This window comes from Macaca fascicularis, chromosome 6, assembly GCF_037993035.2.
Source record: "Macaca fascicularis isolate 582-1 chromosome 6, T2T-MFA8v1.1".
In the NCBI taxonomy this organism is placed as follows: domain Eukaryota; kingdom Metazoa; phylum Chordata; class Mammalia; order Primates; family Cercopithecidae; genus Macaca; species Macaca fascicularis.
This window is the reverse complement of record NC_088380.1, coordinates 136,274,484-136,298,433: the sequence shown is the minus strand read 5'-3', so window position 1 is coordinate 136,298,433 and position 23,950 is coordinate 136,274,484. Positions and strand designations below refer to the sequence as shown.

Here is a 23,950-nt window from a genome sequence, read left to right as displayed (position 1 = left end):
TAGCTGTTTGAAAAAATATATTAATGTTAACTATGGTCATCCTAGAGTGATATAGAACACTAGAGGTTATTCCTTGTAACTGGCTATAATTTTGTTTCCTTTAATAAATCTCTCCCTATCTCCCCTTTCCCCTACCATTCCCAGCCTCTGGGACTTCTTTACTCTTTATTTCTATGAGAGCAATATATTTTAGCTTCTGCATTTGAGTGAGGCATGTAGCGTTTAACTTTCTGTTTCTGGCTTATTTTATGTAACATAATGTCCTCTAGGCTCATCTGTGTTGCTGCAAATGATAGGATTTCATTCTTTTTTATGGCTGAGCTGTATTCCATTGTCTATATATACCACATTTTCTTTATGCATTCATCTGTTGATAGATACTTGGGTTGATTCCATATCTTGACTATTGTAAATAGTGCTGCAATAAGCATGGAAGCCTTTTATGGTTTCATACAAATTTTAGAATTGCCTTTTGTATTTCTGTGAAGAATGCTATTGCCACTTTGATAATGATTTCATTGAATTTGTAGATTGTTTGGGGGAGTATGGTCATTTTAACAACATTAATTTTTTCCAGTTCATGGCCATGGGATGCCTTTTCATTTGTTTGTGTCTATTGAATTTCTTTCATCAGTATTTTAGTTTGTTTTACGTGCAGAGATTGTTTACTTCATTAGTTAAATTTATTCCCAGGTATTTTATTTCATTGTATTTTGGAGCTAATGTAAATGGGATTGCTTTCTTGATGTCTTTTCCAGGTTGTCATTGTTAGCATGTAGAAGCACTACTGATTTTTGTATGTTGATTTTGTATACTGAGATTTTACTGAATTTATCAGTTCTAAGAGTATTTAGGTTTTTCTATATACAAGATCATGTCTTCTGCAAACAGGGCCAAATTTTACTTCTTCCTTTCCAATTTGCATGCCCTTTGTTTCTTTCTCTTCTGTAATTTCTCTGGCTGTGATTCTCAACACTATGTTGAATAAGAGTGATGTAGGCTCCCTTGTTTATTCCCATTTTTAGGTGAAAAGTTTTCAACTTTTCTCTGTTTAATATGATGTTAACTATGGATTTGACACATATAGCCTTTACTGTGTTGAGGCACCTCAACACAGCAAACCTTTTTCAGTTGTACTGCTGATTTTCCTCAGGACCTTTCCCTATCTGTCATGTCTGCTAAATCCATACTCAGACTCACGTCCTGGAAGATTCAAGGGGACCAGGTAAAAACTGTGACTGATGAGGTTGTACTTTAAGGTTCTAAAAGAATTACAAGATTTTGCAAAGTCATATAAACTGTGTGGGGATGTTTCTTAAAGGTTTTAGTTTAGGATGGAAGATATACAATCTTGGATTAGCTTAATTTTTTTTTGATATGTATGTGATAAGTAGAGATTTTGGATTTAAGGCATTAGTTGATATGACTGAGTGTAATTCTAACAGTTTGACTGAAAACTGGACCCAATAGTGGTTCATATTGAGCAAAGTTGAGATGCCAGACTTCCTTGCTACAATGTAGTACAGAGAAAGGTATACATTTAGGAAGACTGGTTTTAATATGATAGTTATGTTCATCCACCTGTTAAATATATTCCCCAAGAGGGCCCAGAGGGCATTCCCTAATCAAGGCTTTGAAAGATACAATGGTGAAGGCAGCGTTAGAATCCTTAAAGAACTCTGTAGTGGCTATTCTCTGGAAGCCGGAGTAACATTGGGAAATGCTGCCATAGAACTGATCTTATAGAATTTAATGAGCATAATAAATTCCTCATGGCCAGGAACCAAGTGGCAGGATTTAACTTCCAAAGACCATGCATGCATGGATATTACAAAGAGCAGCAGATTCAGTGTAGTAAAGGGAATTGCTATGGTCTGAATGTTGGTTCCCCCTGCCACCCCCACAAAACTAATATGTTGGAACTTAATACCCACTGTGATAGAACTAAGAGGTAGAGCCTTAAGGACATGATTAAATCACAAGGCAGAGCTCTCATGAATGGAAGTAACACCCTTACAAAAGTCTTTAGTGAGCATCATACCCCTTCTGCCATGTCAGGACAAAACGAAGGCACCATTTATGATGAACATGTCCTTGCCAGACACCAAATCTGCTGGTGCTTGATCTTGGACTTCCCATCTACCAGAACTGTGAACAACAAATTTCTGTTTATAAATTAGCCAGTCTAAGGTACTTTGGTATAGCAGTCCAAACAGACTAACACAGGAATGATTTGACCTGCAAAAATTTTTGGTATTGGCCAATTGACCAGGGAGTCCTTAGGACTGAAATATGTGGGCATTCTACTAAAGTGTTTCTTGATTTATGTAACCATTATATCTCTATACTTAGTGAACACACGTTGCATTTGAATCACCACACCAGATAATTGCATTCCCTTTATCAGTTTTCACTGGAGAGATGATTCTCAGACCCAGAACTCCCTGAATGAAGGGGAGGTCAGTTCTCCTTGAGAATGGTTCCTCAAAAACTTCAGGAATTTCATAGCTTGGTAAAATTTCTAGGAATTCAGTGACATGTTGAGATATCCCTTCTAAGTAAAGTGCAAATTCCTGCCTCTAGCCCTTCCTAAGAGAGACACATCCCATTTGGGCTGTGACATGTATAACTCATTTTGGAATGCTACTTTATACATTATTACTGAGTAACCCCAGAGACTTCCAGTTTCATGTAGTGCACAGAATAAGGAGAGAATCTATAATCAGTTCAGGTTGCAATTGAAGCTACTCTGCTAGTTAGGCAATATGGCACAGCAGACATTATGGTACTTAAAGAATCAGTGGCACATAAGGATCCTATATGGAGCTTCCAGCAGAATCCTATTGGTGAATCACCGTGAGGTCTTAATAACTTTGGAGAAAGCTGTGTCCTTTTCTACAAATAATTTTTTCTGTTTTGAGAAACTATTTCTGGTTTGCAATGAAATGCTAGTAAATGTTTAATGCTTGACCACAGGTCACCAAATTCCCATGTAACTTGAACTGCTCATTATAACCTCGGTGGTGTCTGATCCACCCAGGTTACCTGGGCAGAATATCACTCCATCATCAAGGGTACAAGATTAGTCTTGAGCACACACTTAGGCATGAGTCCCTGGAATAATTGGATCTGATGGTTAAGGGTCCTACTACTGCTACATTGCCTCCACTCTCTCAACCCACACAGCCTCATAGAGACTTTATCATAATGAATTGACTGAGACAGAAAACATTTGGTCCTGGTTTACTAATGGTTCTTCACAATATGCTAGCATAACCAAGAGTAGACAGCTGTAGCTCTACAACCCTGCACAGAGGTGCCCTGAATGATTAGTAAGAAAAATCCTCTCAGAAGGAATTCAAGCTGTGCATCTGGCTGTTTATTTTGACCAGAAGAAAAAACAGCCAGAGGTATGGCTATGCACTAACTTATGGGCTGTGTCTAATGGGTTTGGTAGGAACCTGAAAGGAGCAAGACAAAAACTGGTAATAATGAAGTTCTGAGGAAAAAGAATGGATAGAACTCCTTGAACTGTATATACTTATATTCCATTTGAGTGTTCACCAAACAGCATACTTAGGAGAAACTGATCTTGATCATCAGGTGGATAAGATGACATGTTCTTTTGATGTTGATCAGTCTCTTCCACGCACCTCTGTCCTTGACCCATACCCTCAAAAATAAAGAGATAATGGTAGCAGGAGTGGAGATTATGCATGGGCTAAGCAACATGAACTTACTTTCACCAAGGTCAATCTAGCTACAGTCACTGCTGAGGGTTCCATCTAACAATAGCAGAGAAGACATTATGGTACCCTTCTATGGGAGAAGCAACCCACCATCTTGATTGTAGGTTGATTACATTAGACTCCTTCTATCACAGAAGAGGCAGTAGCTTGTTCTTGCAAAAACAGTCAGTTGATCTGAAATAAATTTGCTTTCCCAGTTTGTAATGCTCCTGCCAAAATGCCATCTGTGAACTAAACAAATGTCTCACTCACTGTTAGGGTATTTCATTCAATATTGTTTTTGTTCAAGGAACTTATGTGATAGCAAATAAAGTGTGGACAGGGGCCCCCTGTCATGTAAATCTCTCATAGTACCGTGCTCTCCATCACCCCGAAGCAGATGGCCTAACAGAATGATATGTCTTTTTAAGAAAAGTTTAGTCTCCTACCAGGTGGATGAAAACACTTTGGAGGTCTGAGATAATGTTCTCTAAGATGTATATTTTCTGAATTATCAACCAATACATGGTGCTATTTCTACCTAGATTTATGGATTCAGGAGTCAAGGGATGGAAGTTACTATTTCATTTTTTCCTTCTCCCATTCTTCTACTATCTCACATAAAATTTGTTGATATTGGTTAACCCTATATCTCAGCAATTAAATTAAAGGATTTACATAGGAAGGGTCAATCTAGGAAAAAATATGACCTTGATATTAAAACACATTTATTAAAATCAGGGTGAAAAATATTAATGAGAGAAATGTAAAGAACTGTGAAGCTTTTGAGGTTTTACCCTACTTGCAACTTATCAAGTTAGCCTATTATGATTTCAGGGCAGAAGACATAAGACTCCTGCATTAGAGACAAACGACTTCGTTACTCACAGCAATAGTAGCCAGGGAATCCGCTTTTCCTGTACTGGCTTCTTGAGCCCCATTTCCCATAGGGTGACATGAAGAGAGCCAGGCGACGTCAGCACATGCATTGGATTGTCTTATAGTAAAGAAACCCCAATTTTAGGGAACCTGAAACTTTTATAATGAGAAGCATGTTTGCCCTTTGCTCCCAAGAGAGATACTATCCTCCAAGGCAGTTCACTATACAAACATCCTCTAGAAGATACTCCAGAACAAAAGTAGACAGTACCTTTGTCGGTCAGACATGCGGATATGTGACAAGTCTATGAAGAATTGTCTCTCAATGGCAAGTTTTACATATTTTATTGAAAAATCTAAGAAATCATGTGAATCATGTACAATATTTTCTCACAAGAAAAATTTTAAGCTGGCTTTTGAACGTTTCACATAACTGTAAAACTTTTTAATTTTTAAAAGGAAGAAAAACACAATGAAACTACCACAGTATTATATGCTTTCTGTTTTTCCTTGTTCCTAGGGAGAAGGCTGAGAAATATTAGTAAATTTTCTAATTATGATTCGTGAGGCTAAGTACTATACTCTAATAAATCTGCTAAAAAGATACAGGGAAATGGGTGGATCAATGTTTTCTTTGTTAAAAATATTTTTTAAAAAGCTAAAATCTAGTGATAACATGTTAAAATAATACACATTTTTGTAAGATGTTACCATTTCTAACGATTTCTCTCCACTATATCAACAGTGCAATTGTGATTCAGTGTAAATCATTACAGTGTTTCATTGTTACAATACTTGTGTTCAAGTACATGTTCATGAACATGATCAAAGTCTCTATTTTGACTTTTCCTTTCCATATCAAAATAAGGTTATAATTACAGCAGAATTTTTCCTATGGATGTCTATAAATCTCAACCAAATTCATAATACATTCTCTAAAAACCTGTTCAACACCATGAGGTTCATTATGTTTACACATCTCCTGCAGATAACAGAAAATGGGCTAATTCTGCAGCAGGACACCAAAAAACAAAAATAGTTTCTCTTCATATATACCTGAACTATTATGCTAAGTCAGTATACATTCTGGATAATTCAATGTTATTGGTGGGGAGAGAGTAGCACCTTAGGGATAGCCCTAACAAAACAACAAAACATTGTTTTAAGTATAATGATCTATTTTTTTCCTTTTTCTTTTCATTATATTACTGGATCCAACTAATTCATTCATATAAAATTATTTATGAAGCCATATAGTAGAAATCAAAATGTTTGTGTAACCAAAACAAGCACCACATTAGATGTTTGGCAGGCAAAAAAAATAAATTAATTTGATTAAATTATATGTAATCTGATAATATTTGGTCTGAAAAACATGCTAGTGTGTGTGTTTATAAATAATGTAATTGCAACGAGCTGTGATCCAGCCAGCCTGCTAGAGGTCAACTCTTCTGCTGCAGCTTTCGGGCATAGAAGTCCCTGCATGTTTCACAGCAGCGCTGATACCACCGCATGTCCTGACATAGGTTCTTTTCACGGATCACTCGGCAGTACACTGGCCACTGATCTCCCAGGCACTTGAAAGTCAGAGCAGCTGTGAAATAGAACATAGTGAATTCAGCCCATGCAGATATCATATATGTCAGTAAAAACAAACTTCAAGCGTTTAAATGGGGGCAGATTTTGTACACTCTCTTTGATTCATTTATATTACCTTCTGGAATTTAAGCAACAAAGAGATATACACACACACCCCTCCTATGATTAAAAAGTAAAGAATGAATAATATTTTTACTTATAAATGTTTTTAGGCTTATTAAAGATATAATTCCCAGGTTCAATGTGTTGTACTTTTAAGCTTCAGTTTCATAGCTTTCATTTAAGCTTCTTTTGAATTTTAGTAGAGAAAATTAAAAAGAAAAATAAATGTGCTCAATATATCTGCCTTTATGGGAATACAAATTAATAAATACTATTATTGAGGTTGAAATTACAAGGAAACAGCAAAGCAAAAATATGCTCACAGTTATTTCATATTCCTAGTTTCCCCAGACAACAGTCACATCTAAATGGATTATCTGGAGCTGTGATTTCAGGGTTCTATAAAAATCAACGCACATCATCACAAGTGACTGAGATTTATAGCAATAGTTGAAGTGTTTGAAATGAGAACTTGGTATAGAATATTTGGTCATGTAGACTTGGCCTCCCTTTTTGTAAAACAATAGTGTGTTCTGGAATGCATAATGAAAGTCACTCCTGCTACAATTATTTCTTTTGCATATGGGAAAGAATTGTATTCTAACATAATTATTCCATTTTTAAAGACCTTAGATTTTCCTAACCATTGTGCTTCTGTATTTTGGGGTACACCTTCAAGGAATAATAAATAGAGAAAATGCAATTTTAATAAAATTTTCTTTTAATCCATTATTTTCTGCCACATAATATTTCAAGGACTTGTTGGAGAAAGGAAATATACTGTAAAGTAATTGTTGGAGAAAGGAATTATACTGCTATTGAATAAATGTATTTAGTACATCCGCTCTAGAGTTGCTTAACTTTTTGTCTTAATCAGTGTTATTCACCTTGAACTGATTATTTCTTAGAAATGTTAGTTAATTATTTGGCCCCCAAAAGAGAATTTTTGTATTTCCATGAAGAAACCAAGTTTTCTCATTTGACTGAATCTTATGCCTGGAAAAATACATATGACAATTTATCTTCTTACATTTTGGTAATATTATTTTGTATGATTCAAATTGTTCCCCTGGAGATTATATGCACAGGTTAAAACCAAAGGTATTAAACATAAATTAACCCACTGACAATCAGGCAGGAGTGCTGTTAAAAGCTACTAAGTCACAGATATAAATGCTAAATCATTCATTAGTATTTGTTATGCAAGTGTAGGCTCTATCTACTTAAAATATATACTCTAATTCTCGATTATGGTTTAGATTAAATAACAGAAGTTGAGGAAATATATGAAGGCATTTTGTAACATAAAACAATGTAAACATCAATATATTCAATACTACTAGAATTTGTTTTTTTATTTAGTATCATATTCTCAAAACTTAAAAAGAAAATAGAACTTCTTGTTTAATGGTGTAGATCCATGCACCCATTCTTCTTGAAAGACAGTTTTTAGTCTATGTCCCTCCAAGGAATAATTTGTACCCAGATAACAAGGAAGGCTATAAATCATGGAGAAATCTAAGGCTTACACTACAATCTCATCTTTCTGCAGATATTAACTTAATTGATAGTTCTGCCATGGGATTGATCTGAGTTTTGGTTACAAAAAGACCTGGGGTGGTGTGGCATTATTATTTCCTGGATCTGGCTCTGATTGGACAACTTTGGGAATCAAAGCAGTTTAAGTTTTTAGGACTTTTTTTTTACCCACCTGACCATTTGGACAAAATCATATTTAAATGGATCCAATTTAGTCCAAACCAAAATAATCAGTATAGGTTTACAACTATCAAGGTTTAAAGTAATATACAAAATACAAGAAGCCGTAAGCATTTCTATATTTCTCAAAAACATCTTTTTTGTTTTGTCTGCTTACCCAGTCTGGGTGATGTTATGGTATTTACATTAATTTTCTCATTGCAGGGTTGAAGGTGGCATGGCCTGTATGCTGCAGGTTTTTCTGAGGAAAAACATTCATTTCCATGTCTTCCTGTGATCTTATGCATGCATTGGATAACACGGGACTGCATTCCTTTGCCACAGGTAATTGAGCACTAGGAGAAATACAAGATTTGTTAAGGTTCTTTTTTACTTTTATTTTTTGCTGTTATTATTTTCTAGGATGTGGCAACCTTCTCGAAATGTTTCTTAAAATTAAACATGAGCTGCAGCATCGACAGTCAAGGCAAAACATGGGTCAGAAGCACTGATGCTCATAAATTGGGCACAATGCTGTTGAGAACCTCTGGCTGATCTAAGACAGAGTTTTGGGTAATGAAAAGGACATGAGAGTAAAGAAGGTTAAAGGAAAAGGTACAGTATGACTTGAAGAGAAAGAGTGAATGACATCAGTAATGCTTGAGCAGACAGCTTTCAAAGGTCTAATACATGGTTTGCAAACAAATAATTGATTCATGATTATTTAATTTAATCATTGACGTTCAGAAGTTAGCACATGTCTACTTTTAGAGCTGGATCCTTGTTATAGTCTTTGAATATACTTATCTGCCTTATTTTTTCTGGCCTTAAAATGTTTATAAATAATATCAAGATGTCTTAGCTAGATACGTTATTAAAGTAATTGCTTTTTCTTGGTAGATTAGGTGATGTTAGAATTATGCTAATAAAAATGTTTGATAATCTGAATTTCTCAGGTAAAAGGTACTTTTTTTCTCTTTTTTATTTTTATCATTTAAGCTTTTTTATTTTTATAGATTCGGGGGATGGATATATAGCAAAATGGTAAGGTTTGGGCTTCTAGTATACTCATCAGCCAGATAGTGAACATTGTACCCAATATGTAAATTTTCAACTCTCTCTGCTTTTGGAGACCTCAGTGTCTATTATCTCTCTCTCTCTCTATGTCCATGTGGGCCCATTGTTTAGTTCCCACTTACAAGTGAGAACATGAAATATTTGATTTTCTGTTTCTGAGTTATTTCACTTAGGATAATGGCCTCTAGCTCCATTCACATTGCTGTAAAATACATAATTTCATTCTTTTTTGGCTGCATATTATTACACACACACACACACACACACACACACACACACACACACACACACCTGCTTTATCCAGTTATCTGTTGGTGGACACATTGATTGATTTCATAACTTTGCTAATATGAATAGTGCTGTGATAAACATATGGGTACACGTGTCTGTTTGATACGAGGACTTGTTTCCTTTGCATAGATACTCAATGGCGGGACTGCTGAGTCAAATGGTAGTTCTATTTTTAGGTCTTTGAGAACCCTCCATACTGTTTTCTATAGTGGTTGTATTTATTTACATTTTCACCAATAATGTATAAGTATTCCCTTTTCTCTGCATCCTCACCAACATCTGTTCTTTTTTGTCTTTTTAATAGTAGCCATTCTGACTGGTATGAGATGGTATCTCATTTTGGTTTTAATTTGCATTTCTTGGATGATGAATGATGTTGAGCATTTTTTTATATGTTTGTGAGCTGCCTGTGTGTCTCTTCTGAGGAATGTGTGTTCATGTCCTTTGCCAACTTTTTAATGGGGCTACTTGTCTTTTGTTTGTTGAGTTGTCTCTTGCAGATTCTGAGTATTAGTCCTTGTCAGATGCATAGGTTGAAAATATTTTCTCCTATTCAGTTAGTTTTCTGTATACTCTGTTGATTATTTCTTTTGCTGTGCAGAAGCTCTTTAGTCTAATTAAGTCCCATTTGTGTCTTCGTTTTTGTTGCATTTGCTTTTAAGGTCTTACTCATAAACTCCTTGCTTATGCCAATGTCCAAAAGCATTTTCTTTGGTTTTCTTCTAGGATTTTAAGTTTCAGGTCTTATGTTCAAGTCTTTAATCCACCTTGAGTAAATTTTTGTATCTGGTGAGCAATAGGGGTCCAGTTTCATTGCTCTGCATATGGCTATCCAATTTTTGCAGCATCATTTATTAAATAGGGTTGTCCTTTCCTCATTGCATTTTTTTGTTGACTCTGTTGAAGATCAGTTGGTTATAGGTATGTGGTTTTGTTTCTGAGTTCTTTTTTTCTGTGCCCTTGATCTGTGTATCTATATTTGTGCCAGTACTATGCTATTTTGGTTACTATAGTCTTGTAGCATAAAGTCAGGTAATGTGATGGCTCCAGCTTTGTTTTTTACTTAGGATTGCTTTGGCTATTCAGGCTATTTTAGGATTCTATATGAATTTCAGCATTTTTTTCCTAATTCTGTGAAAAATGACACTGATAATTTGATAGGATTTGTGCTGAATCTCTAGATTGCTTTGGGTAGTATGGTCATTTTAATGATATTGATTCTTATAATCCATGAGCATGGGATGTTCTTCCTTTTGTTTGTGTCATTTATTTATTTCATCAGTATTTTGCAGTTCTCCTGCAGAGGTCTTTCACCTTCTTAGTTAAATGTTTTCCTAAGTAATTCTTTTGTGTGTGTGGTTATTGTAAATGGGACAGTCTTCTTGATTTCATTCTCAGTTTGAATGTTATTGGTGTATAGACATGCTTCTACTTTGATTTTGTATCTTGAAACTTCACTGATGCCATTTCTCAAGTCTAGGAGTCTTTTGAAGGAGTCTTTTAGAGTTTGCTAGGTATACAATCTTATTATCAGCAAACACAGATAATTTGACTTCCCCTTTTAAAATTTGGATGTTTTATTTCTTTCTCTTGCCTGATTGCTCTGGCTAGGACTTCTAGTACTATGTTGAGAGGTGGTGAGTGGGTAACCTTATATTGTTCCAGTTTTGGGGAAATGCATTCAGCTTTTTCCCATTCAGTATGATGTTGGCTGTGGGTATGTCATATATGGCTTTTATTAATCAAGTGCACTTTTAACCGATTTCTTGCATTTCAACTAAATGTTATTTTCATTTGTAAAATATTTTGTAAAGAACATATTTGATGTGTAACAGTCTTTTACTAGGGAAATCTCTTGGTTTTATACATATATCACTAAATTTGTTTTTTGACACAAATAGTCTGATGCTACTTTGTCTGAGAAAACACCATTATTTTATGGTATCAAAACTATATGTAAGAGGGGAAATGTGCTTGTGTTTCTGAAAATAATGATTTATTTACTAGCCATATTATTTTCTGTGTAAAAATATGTAGCAATATTTTGCTTAAAGGGTTTATTAATACAATTATAATTATTTAAATAAATTATCTTGGTGTATACTATTCTGATTACAAACTGATAAATATTTTGATTGTCATCTTTTAAATATACAGACTTACCATTTTTAATACTTTTTTTCCTTTGTATTTTCCTAAGTTACTATTAGTATTGCATTCTCTTTGTTATCAGTTCTTCCTTTATGATCATCCTTGGGCTCATCTCTTTTCTTATTTTCCTTAGCAAAGGAAGCATTCTGCACAAATCCTCATTACCTCAAATCTAATGTACTATTGTTTGATTTGTTTTTAGTCCTCAGCCTGCCAATGAATGTCACATATTAATTGAAAATGCATTCTTTCAAAATTTATTTACATATATATGCTCCTTGGACAAAAATCTTTGGTTATTGAGTTTACCATTGCCTAAAAGATAAAGCCCAGTATCTTGCTATATCCAGGCTGGCATGTATTTACCTCTTTAACTTTATATTCAACTCCACCCTATTAAAAATAATTTGTTATTTTATAAACTAATTATTTCCATGCAATTTCTATTTCTACCTCTACAACTGTGCTCAGAGTAATACTCCTTTCCTAAATGCCATGCCGTTTTACAAAACTGTATCTCAGACTGGGTGTGGTGGCTCACACGTGTAATTCCAGCACTTTGGGAGGCCGAGGCGGGCAGTCACTTGAGGCCAGGAGTTCTAGACCAGCCTGTCCAATATGGAAAAACCCCATCTCTCCTAAAAATACAAAAATTAGCTAGGTGTGGTGCTGCAGGCCTGTAATTCTAGCTACTGGGGAGGATGAGACAGAATTGCTTGAATCCAAGAGGCGGAGGTTGCAGTGAGCCAAGATCATGCCACTGCATTCCAGCCCGGGTGAACGAGTGAGACTGTATCTCAAACAAAACAAAACAAAACAAAAAACAAAACAAAACGACAACAAAAAAACCAAAACTATCTCAAATCCAGCTTCTCCATGAAAGCCTCCACATTATCCCAACTACCTATGCATATTTATGCAATATTTATAAATTAAACCATATATTCATATGTTGAGTCTACACTTCAGAATCATAGGAGAGATTTTTCTTTAAAGACAATGATGGATTTTAAGACATAGAATTTCTTAGTCAATAAATTCATGTGAGATCAGGGAATCTGCATTTTTAGTAAATGTATTTAGGTGATTATGCTGTGCAGTCTGAGTTTGGAAATTACTGGCTAAAAGTACATGTTCTGTATTTAGCATAGACCCTTTATATTGCTTCTTATCTGTAAGTAGTACCATATAATTCATCTAGTTTGTCGCCTCAGCTGCATGGGAAATTATGCTAGAGTTGTTCGTATGTCATGTTCAATAATGAAGCCTATATTTCTGGTATGACAATAGTTTACTGCAGAATAATGGAATTTGATGTGCATGTCATTAACATGAATCTACAGATAACTTAGCTTTCTAAGTTTTACTCTGTGTATATTTCTGCAAAATATTATCTTTCTATCTGATGAATTCTTAAATTTCTGCAAATAGCAGATCAAAGAACAACAAACTATGATGTTATGTCCTTTAAACCTGACTTTTTCTCTCAAACTTCTACACGATCTGAATATTTCCAGTTCAGTGTAAGCTTTATTATAATTTCCAGCTATTATAGGAGGACTCTTTGACATGGTCTTTCTCCTTTAAAAGCCTTAATCTCAATACCACTCTATACAATGGATATAACCATATAAATAAAGACATGCTTAGAAAAGTATTTTCAGGACAATGAAATACAGTTTAACTAAAACTTTTAAGGAATTAATATTACATAGAACAAAATGCTGTTCTAGTATCTATTCCTAAAAGTTCTGTAAATCTTGAAAAAAATCACAATATTTGAGAAACCAAAAGAATAGAAGCCTTAGAAAGATGAAATCACTCTGATGTGATAAAGAAGGTTCTCAGTATTTCAAAGAGGCCCATAATTAGTCACAGACTATTCCTGACACTTTTAGTCAATCTTATATAATCAACTCCAAAGGATATGAGCAAAGCAAAATAACACATCATTTTTCAGTATTATTGAAAATGGCATAAAATAACAGTAGACACATGATAACTCAGAATACATAATCTTAGCAGATAATGGCTGAACAGCACCTTTGATAAAAATTTGGGAACTAAAAAAAGATGCTAGTTGCATTTTATAGGCAAATTATGTTTTGTAACTATTTGGGCACAACCTGGAAATAAAAATATTGTCCAAGAAATAATGAAAGTTCTGTAATTCATTAAACTAAAACAGTATAATTTTCTGCTTTTGAAACTAATAACTAATAGATTTGCTTTATTATTAAAATAAATAATCTTTTAGCTTTAGAATCTAATTTTCATTAGAATATTTTAATAATACGATATCAAGTTCTTACTAGTATTTTCTTTATAAAATATAATTTGGTAAAACTTTTATTACAAATGTATGGAAAATGGACAGTTTTTTGAAATAGAACAATTGAAATCCCAAGGTATCTTCTAAACTATTATTTTTATTATAGAAGACAATATTAAATAATCAAACATCTTCTCAAATAATGTCACTGTGATTAAAAACACACTGACATTAAAGAAAAAGCCAAAATAATTCTGACTTCAAAATTAGGAGACCTGGCTGCTGATTATTTGCCTCTAGCAAATAATTTACCTGAAACTTATTTTTCCTTTTTGTTAGACAAGGCATTCTAGTAGATGACAGCTGCAGTTTCAGGTCTAAATTACTATCAAAGTAAAATTCCAAAGATTTATTATTAAAAGTTACTATCATCTAAGTGGTGAAGCCACATAAGAGTAAAGACTCTAATCTCATTAACTAATTATCCACTTTGCCAGCTCACAGTTGTGGCAAGTCTTTTGCTTTCTGCAAATAGAAGTCCTGTCTAACATAGTCTTAAAATTATAGTCTGCTTGAATGTCTCAGAATACTACATCATTTATTTTTGTTTTCAAATATTTATTGACCACTCATTATGTTCATGGTCTTGTGTAAAAAATAAAAACACCAGAGATCATTTACTATGGATCTGGTATTTTATTCAATAACATTTATTAACAAAACACAATGACATAAAATCGATGGACTGAGAAGTAGATTATCACCACTATGGAAGCTGGGTAATTTCATCTACTTTTAGCCAGTTATGTAATATTTAAACAATCAGTTACACTACAAAGCCACTTCGTTGCTTTGTGATCAAAGGAAACCAATAGTACTGTTATGGAAAAGGGCCCCCAATCCAGACCCCAAGAGAGGGGTTTCTGGACCTCTCACAAGACAGAATTCAGGGTGAGTCCTTAGAGTAAAGTGAAAGCAAGTTTATTAAGAAGATAAAGGAATACAAGAAGGGCTACTCCATAGGCAGAGCAGCGGCATGGGCTGCTCAACTTAATATGCTTATAGTTATTTCTTGATTATATGCTAAACAAAAGGTGGATTATTCATGAATTTTCTGGGACAGGGGTGGGAAATTCAAAGAACTGTGGGTTCTTCCCCTTTTTAGACCACATAGGGTAACTTTCTGATGTTGCCATGGCATTTGTAAACTGTCATGGTGCTGGTGGGAGTGTGTTTTAGCATGCTACTGCATTATAATTAGTGTATAATGAGCAGCGAGGAGGACCAGAAGTCACTTTAATCACCATCTTGGTTTTGGTGAGTTTTGGCCAGCTTCTTTACTGCAACCTGTTTTATCAGCAAGGTCTTTGTGACCAGTGTCTTGTGCCTACCTCCCATCTCATCCCATGACTTAGAATGCCTTAACCTCCTGGGAATGCAGTCCAGTAGGTCTCAGCCTTATTTTACCAGGTTCTATTCAAGAGTGAGTCTCTCTGGTTCCAAAGTCTCTGACAGTACTACTTCTGAAAGTTTTTCCTCCATTCAATACGAACAGGAAGAAGCTAGCACTTATGTAATATTTATTATATGCCAGGCACTGTGTTAAAGCTTATATTTACTTTAATTTAATATCTTCATTTATTTTAATGAAGGCCATGAATACTATTATCCCTTTTAAACAGACAAGAAAGTAGATGCTCACATAAGTTCACAAATTGCCTATGGTTTTACAGGCAAGAAGTGCTGGAATTAGAGTTTTAACTTAAAAAATACTGAATTCAGCATTTGAATGCTTAAGCACTATTTAATACTAGAAAATTGCTAATATTCCTTTTATGTTAAAACAAATATTTCCCTTTTCCACATGCTGCCATGTTAGACTATTATCCTCCTACTTTACTGTTAAATTAAAAATTAATGAATTTTGAAAGCTTTTTTGTTTAATTTTTAGTATAACTCAGGTTATGTGGTATGAGGTAAACTTTTGTTCTAAGGACAATTCACATGCATGATTCATCTTTAGATAGGGTGATCATATAATTTATTATCCTTATCAGGACATTTGTGAAATAAGTTGCTGGTAATAACTTTTCCCAGACTCTAGGCATACTGGGACAGTCCTGGATAAACTAAAATATCTAGTCACATTATCTACAGACAACCTACTGACAGATCATGTATTAGACAATAAACACAAATGAACAGACATATGAAACACCTATTATATTCCATGCCTCTAATATGCTTTTACATAGAATATCTCGGTTATCTTTCTCATAACCCTAACAACATTGCTAATAGAAAGTGTGAGGCATGTATTTCAATTAGTCATTCAACAAATATTTACTGAGCCAATGTGCCACCTCTGGAGACTGGGATGGAATAGTAAGCAAAACAGACAAGAACAGGGCCCCCAGGAGCTTACATCTTAATGGGGGAGAGGGTAAGAGCAAAAAAAAAAAAAGGAGGAAAGTACACTAAAATATACATGTTAACAGGTACTATGGAAAAAATTAAAGCTGAGAGAGAGGATGAGAAACATTTGGGACAAGGAGTTTTGTAATTCAAATGGGAAAATCAGGGTAGGACTCAAGGAGATGATAGAAAGACATGCCCCATAAGGAGAGACAAACCTCAAATGCAAGTCTTTTGATTCCAGATATAATGTTATTTCTACTATCTGCACTATATAGTTTTATTCATACATTTGTGTGCTATGATATTCTAAAACATTTAATAACAAGGGCAAATGAGTAGAGTGGACCTTTAGGTAGGTGTTTCTTCAGATTCCATGGCGTGCTCTCTCACCCCTTCCTTCCCTTCTCCCTTCTTTCAGTCCTTCTTTCTAATAAATGCTACATCTTGCTCTTCACATGTGTATCAAATAATTTAATGTATATTTGAAACAAGACACACTATAGAGTTCCACTAAAAACCAAAATGCTAAAATGTCAACATCAATTTGCCAGCAAATGGGAAAGAAATACAGAGTTTACCAGATAACTTGCTATTGAAATTTCTTTTATAAGGAAAATTTTCTGACTAGAGTATTTTAAAAAGAGAGTCTTGTATTGTCTGATAGATATTCTGTTCCCCAAAGAGTTTAATATTGACCCAAAAGACCTTTGAAACAAAGCACCTCATGAATCAACTCCATATACAAGATTTAATTCTGAATAGGAAACACAATCATGATGTCCCAGGCTTACTAGAGTAAAATGAAAGCAATCATCTTTAGAGCAAACTTAAATAGCTTAGAAAATAGGTCACAAGGATTTAGGACTTAAGCAAATTTTTGACATAGACAAACAACAAGGCACAAGGAAAAGTGATGTTGATAATCCCTTTTCCCCACCAAAAAATAAGCCCTAAAGTCTCTGAAAGCAAAATTTGTTCTATTGCCTTAGTGATATGCATCAATTAAATCTGCCTAAGGAAAGTACAATCTTCTCTGTACTTGGGTACACATGAGATAATTTCACCATGTAAACCAAAAATAAAATTCCAAGTCCCCCAACTAACTGAATGGACCCCTCCTGTCAGCCAAGAGCATTCTAGAAGTAAACCTGAAACACAAATTCAGGCCATGAATGGGTGGTAGTGTTATACTAGATAGGCAGACATGAACAAGGCAGAAGAGGGACTCTCCCTCCCCCACAACCAGGAATGTCAGGCGACCATCAGGTGACGGTCAGTAGGTTGTTAACTGTCTCTCTAAAATAATAATTAGTTGCAGCCAGCACTTGGGGAAGGCAGTTTCCCTACAGATAGAAAAAAACTGGAAACTGGTGATCAGCAGCTTTCCAATAAGAGCTCAGGAATTGGGCAAGTGGGCTCAAGCATGAGCATTAAGAGGAAAAATGGTGGAGTTTAACTGGTATATGACCTCCTAGGAATATTAGACTACTAAGGGAAGAGCACCTTAAGTGAGCATGCGTGCAACTCCAGTAAACACACTGCGCATGCTTCAGTCCCAAGTGCGAGCCAGCCATTGTGCATGTGGACAGCTCACCCCAAAAGAAGAATTGGGGAGAAGGAATGGAAGACCCCGGAAGCATGCCAACCTATAACACCCCAAGCCAAAAGACCAAGCCGCATACTTGCCCTTCAGGTTACCTGCATAGCCCTCTTCCAAGTTTACTTTCCATCCTTTCATTCCTGCTCTAAAGCTTTTTAATACATTTTTCATACACTAGCTAGAAAGAAATTATTTAGGCAATTTGTGAGAGTCAGAGAGTCCTTGGTAAGGTTTTTCTTTTAATGAAAAGCAGCCCCCAAATCATTTCTTTTCTAACAAAGAACAGCCTGTAAAATTGAGCTGCAGACATAGAAGCTAGAAGCTTGCATGGGTGAATGCAGGCAACTGTGCCAATAGGAAAAGGCTACCTGGGGGTCAGATATGTTCGACATGGAGGGTCCATCTCCCTTCTTCTTTGTCAGCCAGGTGTAGAATAAAGGAACAGTCAACATGATACCAGCCAAGTGGAGAACCCATCTGCGTAAGAAAAGATTAGGGTGGGGTGGCCAGCTTCTTCCTGTGCTATGCAAACGAATGGCACACCTGGTCCGCCCAATTTCTCATGCCCTATGTAAATCAGACACCGCCTCCTCAACCTCATCTATAAAACCTCGTGCATTTCGCCACAGAATCAGAAGACCCACTCAGGAGTCCCTCTCTCTACGAGAGTTATTCTCTTTTCTTGTTCTTTTGCCTATTAAACGTCTGCGCTTAAGCTCATTTATTGTGTGTTCGCCCCTGGCATAAGACAACAAACCTCGGGTATTTACCCCAGATAATGACGCTGCTTCACTTTCACTCCTGCTGTAAAACTTGCCTTGGTCTCTCCTTCTGCCTTATGCCCCTCAAATTCTTTCTTCTGAGGAGATAAGAACTGAGGGTGCTGTAGACCCGAATGGATTTGCTGCTGGTAACAGTAGAACATACCCCATCATACCCTCCTCCCTTTGGAATTCAGGCATAGCTGACCAGCACTGACGTTAAAAAAGAGACCTTAAGATTGACAAAGCAAACTCTTTGTGGCAATAAGAATATGACAGACAGCAGGCCCTGAAACAAATCAAAGTAATTTACTCCAAAACTTATTTTCTTGACATATTTTGAAATGGCCATGCAAAGCTTCTCTTGTGGGAAAAATCTACATTCTGTAAAGAATCCCCTTCTCTTTCCAGGTCTTTTTCTTGATCCAGAAGAGAATTAACTAAGAATCTGGCACCTTTTTGAGTCTGATAAGAAACATTTACTATCTATTCTCTCTGAAGCCTGCTAAGTAGAAGCTTCACCTGCATAAGAACCTTGGTCTCCACAACCCCTTATCTTAACTCAGACACACTCCCTTCTATTGATTCCAGGTCTTTAAATAAATTCTTTCAATCAATTGCCAATCAGAACATCTTTGAATCTGGTAGCTCCCTCTTCAAGTTGTCCCACCTTTCTGTATCAAACCAATGTACATCTTACATGTATTGATTGCTGTCTTATGTTTCCCAAAAATGTATAAAACTAAGCTGTAGCCTGACTACCTTGGGTACATGTTCTCAGAATTTCCCTGGGCTGTGTCATGGGTTGTGATCACTCATATTTGGCTCAGCATAAATCTCTTTAAATATTTTACACAGTTTGACTCTTTTCATTGACAACCCCATATTTCTTTTATAATGAAATAAACCTATCATTGCCCTGGACATTAGTGACAATGTCTAAGATTGTATTAAATTGTATCTATACTGTGGCTCACATGTCAAACACTAAACACGATAAAATAATTCTCAATAATTTGAACACTTTGGACTCTCAATATGATTAGAGAAATAGTTTAGTAAATGAGAAGTTCAAATAGAAATGTTAGCAAACCAATTTGGTAACAAGAAAAAGACTTAATCTTCTTTCAAAATGAAATATACCTTCTTAAACCCTATAGTCGTTTTCAGTCTCTAAAGCTTAATTTCCTGCCATTTCCTACTTTATTACCTGCCATTCTTATGCCAGGTAATAAGAGCTGAATGACTTTATTTTACCTAAAAATAATTTAATCAAAATAAACCAGCTGAAAGGGAAATCCTTGGGGGACGTATAAGCGATGTCCAAGTTTACAGAAGCGTAGAGTAGAAGTTCACTTAACTCAGATGTTTATATTTTTTCTACAAGTGACCATGGATGATGTAGTAACAGATACAGACATGAACTCTTACAAAATTATATCTACTAAGTTGATAGCACCGAGCAGACAGGGTTTGGCATTACTGATAAAGATAGGCTAAGATGTCAAAATGATTTGACAAAGTTATGGACTGGCCTAAACACAGACAAATGAGAGAAAATGAAAATGTGTAGGAAATAAAAACACACTCAAAAAAAAAATCTTAACAAATTCTTAACTGTGACATTATTGCAGGAACAAAGGGATGAAATGAACTCTGAATAGTTGTGAAGTCCATTTCTTGGACAGACCAAGGTGTGAAATCCTTTCTTCTATCACAAAAGATGAATGAGACATGAGACACTGCTGACAAGTTAAATAACGTGAGAAAACTGAACATGGAAATTTCACTCCTGAAATTGTATTACTTATGGCATTAATGGAAAGTGTTGCTGAGATCTTCGCTTAATCCCTAGAAGAAAATCTAGGCAATACCATTCAGGACATAGGCACGGGCAAAGATTTTATGATGAAATCACCAAAAGCAATTGTAACAAAAGCTAAAATTGACAAATGGGATCTAATTAAACTAAAGAGCTTCTGCACAGCAAAAGAAACTATCATCAGAGTGAAAAGGCCACCTACAGAATGGGAGAAAATTTTTGCAATCTACTATCTAACAAAGGTCTAATATCCAGAATTTACAAGGAACTTAAACACATTTAGAAGATGAAAACACAACCCTTTCAAAAAGTGGGCAAAGGACAGGAACAGACACTTCTCAAAAGAAAACATTTATGCAGCCAACAAACATGAAAAAAAGCTCAACATCACTGATCATTAGAGAAATGCAAATCAAAACCACAGTGAGATACCATCTCACACCAATCAGAATGGTGATCATTAAAAAGTCAAGAAATAACAGATCCTGGTGAGGCTGTGGAGAAATATGACTCTTTTACACTGCTGGTGGGAATGTAAATTAGTTTAACAATTGTGGAAGAGAGTGTGGTGATTCCTCAAGGATTTAGAACCAGATATACCATTTGATCCAACAATTCCATTACTGGGTATATACCCAAAGGAATATATATCATTCTGTTATAAAGATACATGCACACATATGTTTATGGCAGCACTATTCACAATAGCAAAGACATGGAACCAACTCAAATGTGCATCAGTGATAGACTGGATAAAGAAAATGTTGTACATATACAACATGGAATACTATGCAGCCATAAAAAGAGATGAGATCATGTCATTTGCAGGGGCATGGATAAAGCTGGAAGACATCATCTTCAGCAAACACAGGGAAAGAAAACCAAACACTGCATGTTCTGACTCATAAGTGGGAGCGGAAAAATGAGAATACACGGACACAGGGAGGGGAACAACACACACTGGGGCCTGTTCGGGGTGGAGGAGGGGAGGGAGAGCATCAGGACAAACAGCTAATGCATGCAGGGCTTAATATCTAGGTGACTGGTTGAAAGGTACAGCAAACCACCATGGCACACGTTTACCTATGTAACAAACCTGCATGTTCTGCACGTGTATCCTGGAACTTAAAGTAAAATTAAAAAAAAAAAAAAAGAAGAAGACCTTGGTTTAACACTGAAAAATAGGTGAATACCTTATAGAAGATGCTCAAAGAAATGTCCATTTACCTTGAGATATTTACAGATGTCATAGCTCCAGTATGTTCAAGATCAGTGAGTGTGTACTGTTGAATACGTGTGGCCTGATGAAATTAAAGTTTTTCAAGTGTAATCTGATACATTTTAGGAACTGAGGTTAATTAGATCTAAAATAGCATAATGGTATAAAGAAGTTTTTGATGGTCAAATGCTACACAGAAGATATGAAAGTACTCTGTTGCTAAATTTTCATTATTTTATATAGAAACATTCCTTTTATGATACAGTTGAATATGTTCATCAAGATCATCTTCACGTATTCTTTCCCATAGTTTATATGAACACCATTATGCTTAGTAGGTATCCACTCAATTCCGGTGAATGATAGCAAATATGCTCTGAAATATACTGAAATAAGTAAAACGTGTTTAATTCAAAGGGGCTACGTAAGCTCCAATAAATAGCCATCCACAAATTTATAAAGTGCCCAAATGAGACAAAAGAATAGTCAAACATGATGTCAATGGGTTGCTCAAGACTTGCACATAGTACAACTTGAATCTACTTTTGTAAAGTATAAAATTATCTTTCTGTCATTGAAAATTCATGAATCATATGTAGAAATTTATGTGATGGCTCATGGTATAACCTAGCCATTATCATGTCTCTGCCAAATTCACCAAAGAATATTGTCTGCTGTGCCAAGAAGCAACGTAGGCACTTCTGAACAACTTAATTTCACTAAACACGTTATAAATGGGCTATTCATAAAAGCCTCTGAACCACTCTCCTGTTGAGAGAGCAGACACTCATTCTTTCCATTGATCTCTGACTCTTCTATGGCTTCTGCACTGCATGGGCTCTGACATCCACTGGACTGTCCTGCATGCCAATTTTTGATGTCTTACACTGTTGCTATCTGGCAAGCAGCCAACAATTATGCTGTTTTTCTGTATTTAACTTGCATAAACAACTATACTAGAATCGTGACACTGAGTCTTGTAATTCTTTGTAAAAATAAAGATTTATTAGTGCTTCTCAAAGTGAATGTGAAAGGAAGAAGTATAAAAATATACTGTCCTAGGCCGGGCGCAGTGGCTCATACCTGTAATCCCAGCACTTTTGGAAGGCCGAAGTGGGTGCATCACCTGAGGTCAGGAGTTTGAGACCAGCCTGGCCAACATGGTGATATCCTGTCTCTACTAAAATAGAAAAATTAGCCGGGCTTGGTGGCGAACATCTTTAACCCTAGCTACTCAGGAGGCTGGGGCTCAAGAATCGCTTGAACCCTGGAGGCGGAGGTTGCAGTAAGCCAAGATCATGCCACTGCACTCCAGCCTTGGTGACAGAGCGAGACTGTCTCAAAACAAACAAACAAACAAACAAAATATATATATATATACACACACATACACACACACATATGTTTATATATATGTGTGTATACATATATGTGGGTGTGTGTGTATATGTGTGTGTGTGTGTGTATATATATACTGTTCTAAAATTAAAGTATATGATAGAAGCTCTTACTGATTGGCACAAAAAGCTCAAAAGAAAAAATGATAAATATTTAATTTTAGTTATTTATTTCTAAGATGAAGTCTCCCTCTGTTGCCCAGGCTGTAGTACACTGGCACAATCTGGGCTCACAGCAATCTCTGCCTCCCAGGTTCAAGCGATTCTCCTGCCTCAGCCTTCCAAGTACCTGGGATTTCAGGTGCTGCCACCATACCCAGCTAATTTTTGTATTTTTCATAGAGATGGGGTTTTGCCATATTGGCCAGGCTGGTCTCGAACTCCTGGTCTCAAGTGATCTGCCCACCTTGGCCTCCCAAAGTCCAGGGATTACAGATGTGGGCCACTGTGCCCAGCCGATAAATATTTTAATGTTAGAATGAAATTTTCTTCAACTGGCAGTTTGATATTTTACTTTAATCAAATCATTTTGAAAACATGCATTGAGATAATTACTAACTCTACTTATTTGACTAACAACTGCTGTTATAGAAAATGTTCCATATTTGTCCATTAAGTTATAATTTGAAGTAATGCATGATTTTGAACATGGGGCTAAAGACTTCCATATCTAGTCTTGTACATTGAGAATTGATGGTAAAATGCCAAAGTTTAAAATTATTAACTAAATGTTAGTTTCTACCTTTCATGTCAGGACTTCCGAAAAGTCATATAAGTACTGTTTCAGTACTAGCTAGTCATTTGTCACTCTGAATATTTAGATTACTTAGATTTGGGGACTATATGGGAGATTACGGTATAAATAAATGTGTAGATTTAGGTTATATAATCTATTAGTTTGTCAGTGAGTTCATGGAACTATTAATCTGTGCATGT

At 35.6% G+C, this 23,950-nt stretch overlaps 1 protein-coding gene across 8 annotated transcripts in view; it reads right to left on the bottom strand.

The window, feature by feature from the left end:
- Positions 1-4,936: 4,936 nt before the first annotated feature.
- The window catches only part of ADAMTS19 (ADAM metallopeptidase with thrombospondin type 1 motif 19), a 283,872-nt gene continuing 264,858 nt past the window's right edge, over positions 4,937-23,950 (bottom strand). For all 8 annotated transcript variants that reach the window (XM_015451847.3, XM_065546713.1, XM_065546712.1 and 5 more), the window contains 2 exons: positions 8,185-8,362; positions 4,937-6,201 (listed from right to left, as the gene is read on the bottom strand). In XM_015451847.3, the coding sequence (XP_015307333.2) occupies positions 6,050-6,201; positions 8,185-8,362 (330 nt within the window). In that variant the 3' untranslated portion in view covers positions 4,937-6,049. The remainder of the gene's footprint in view (positions 6,202-8,184; positions 8,363-23,950) is intronic.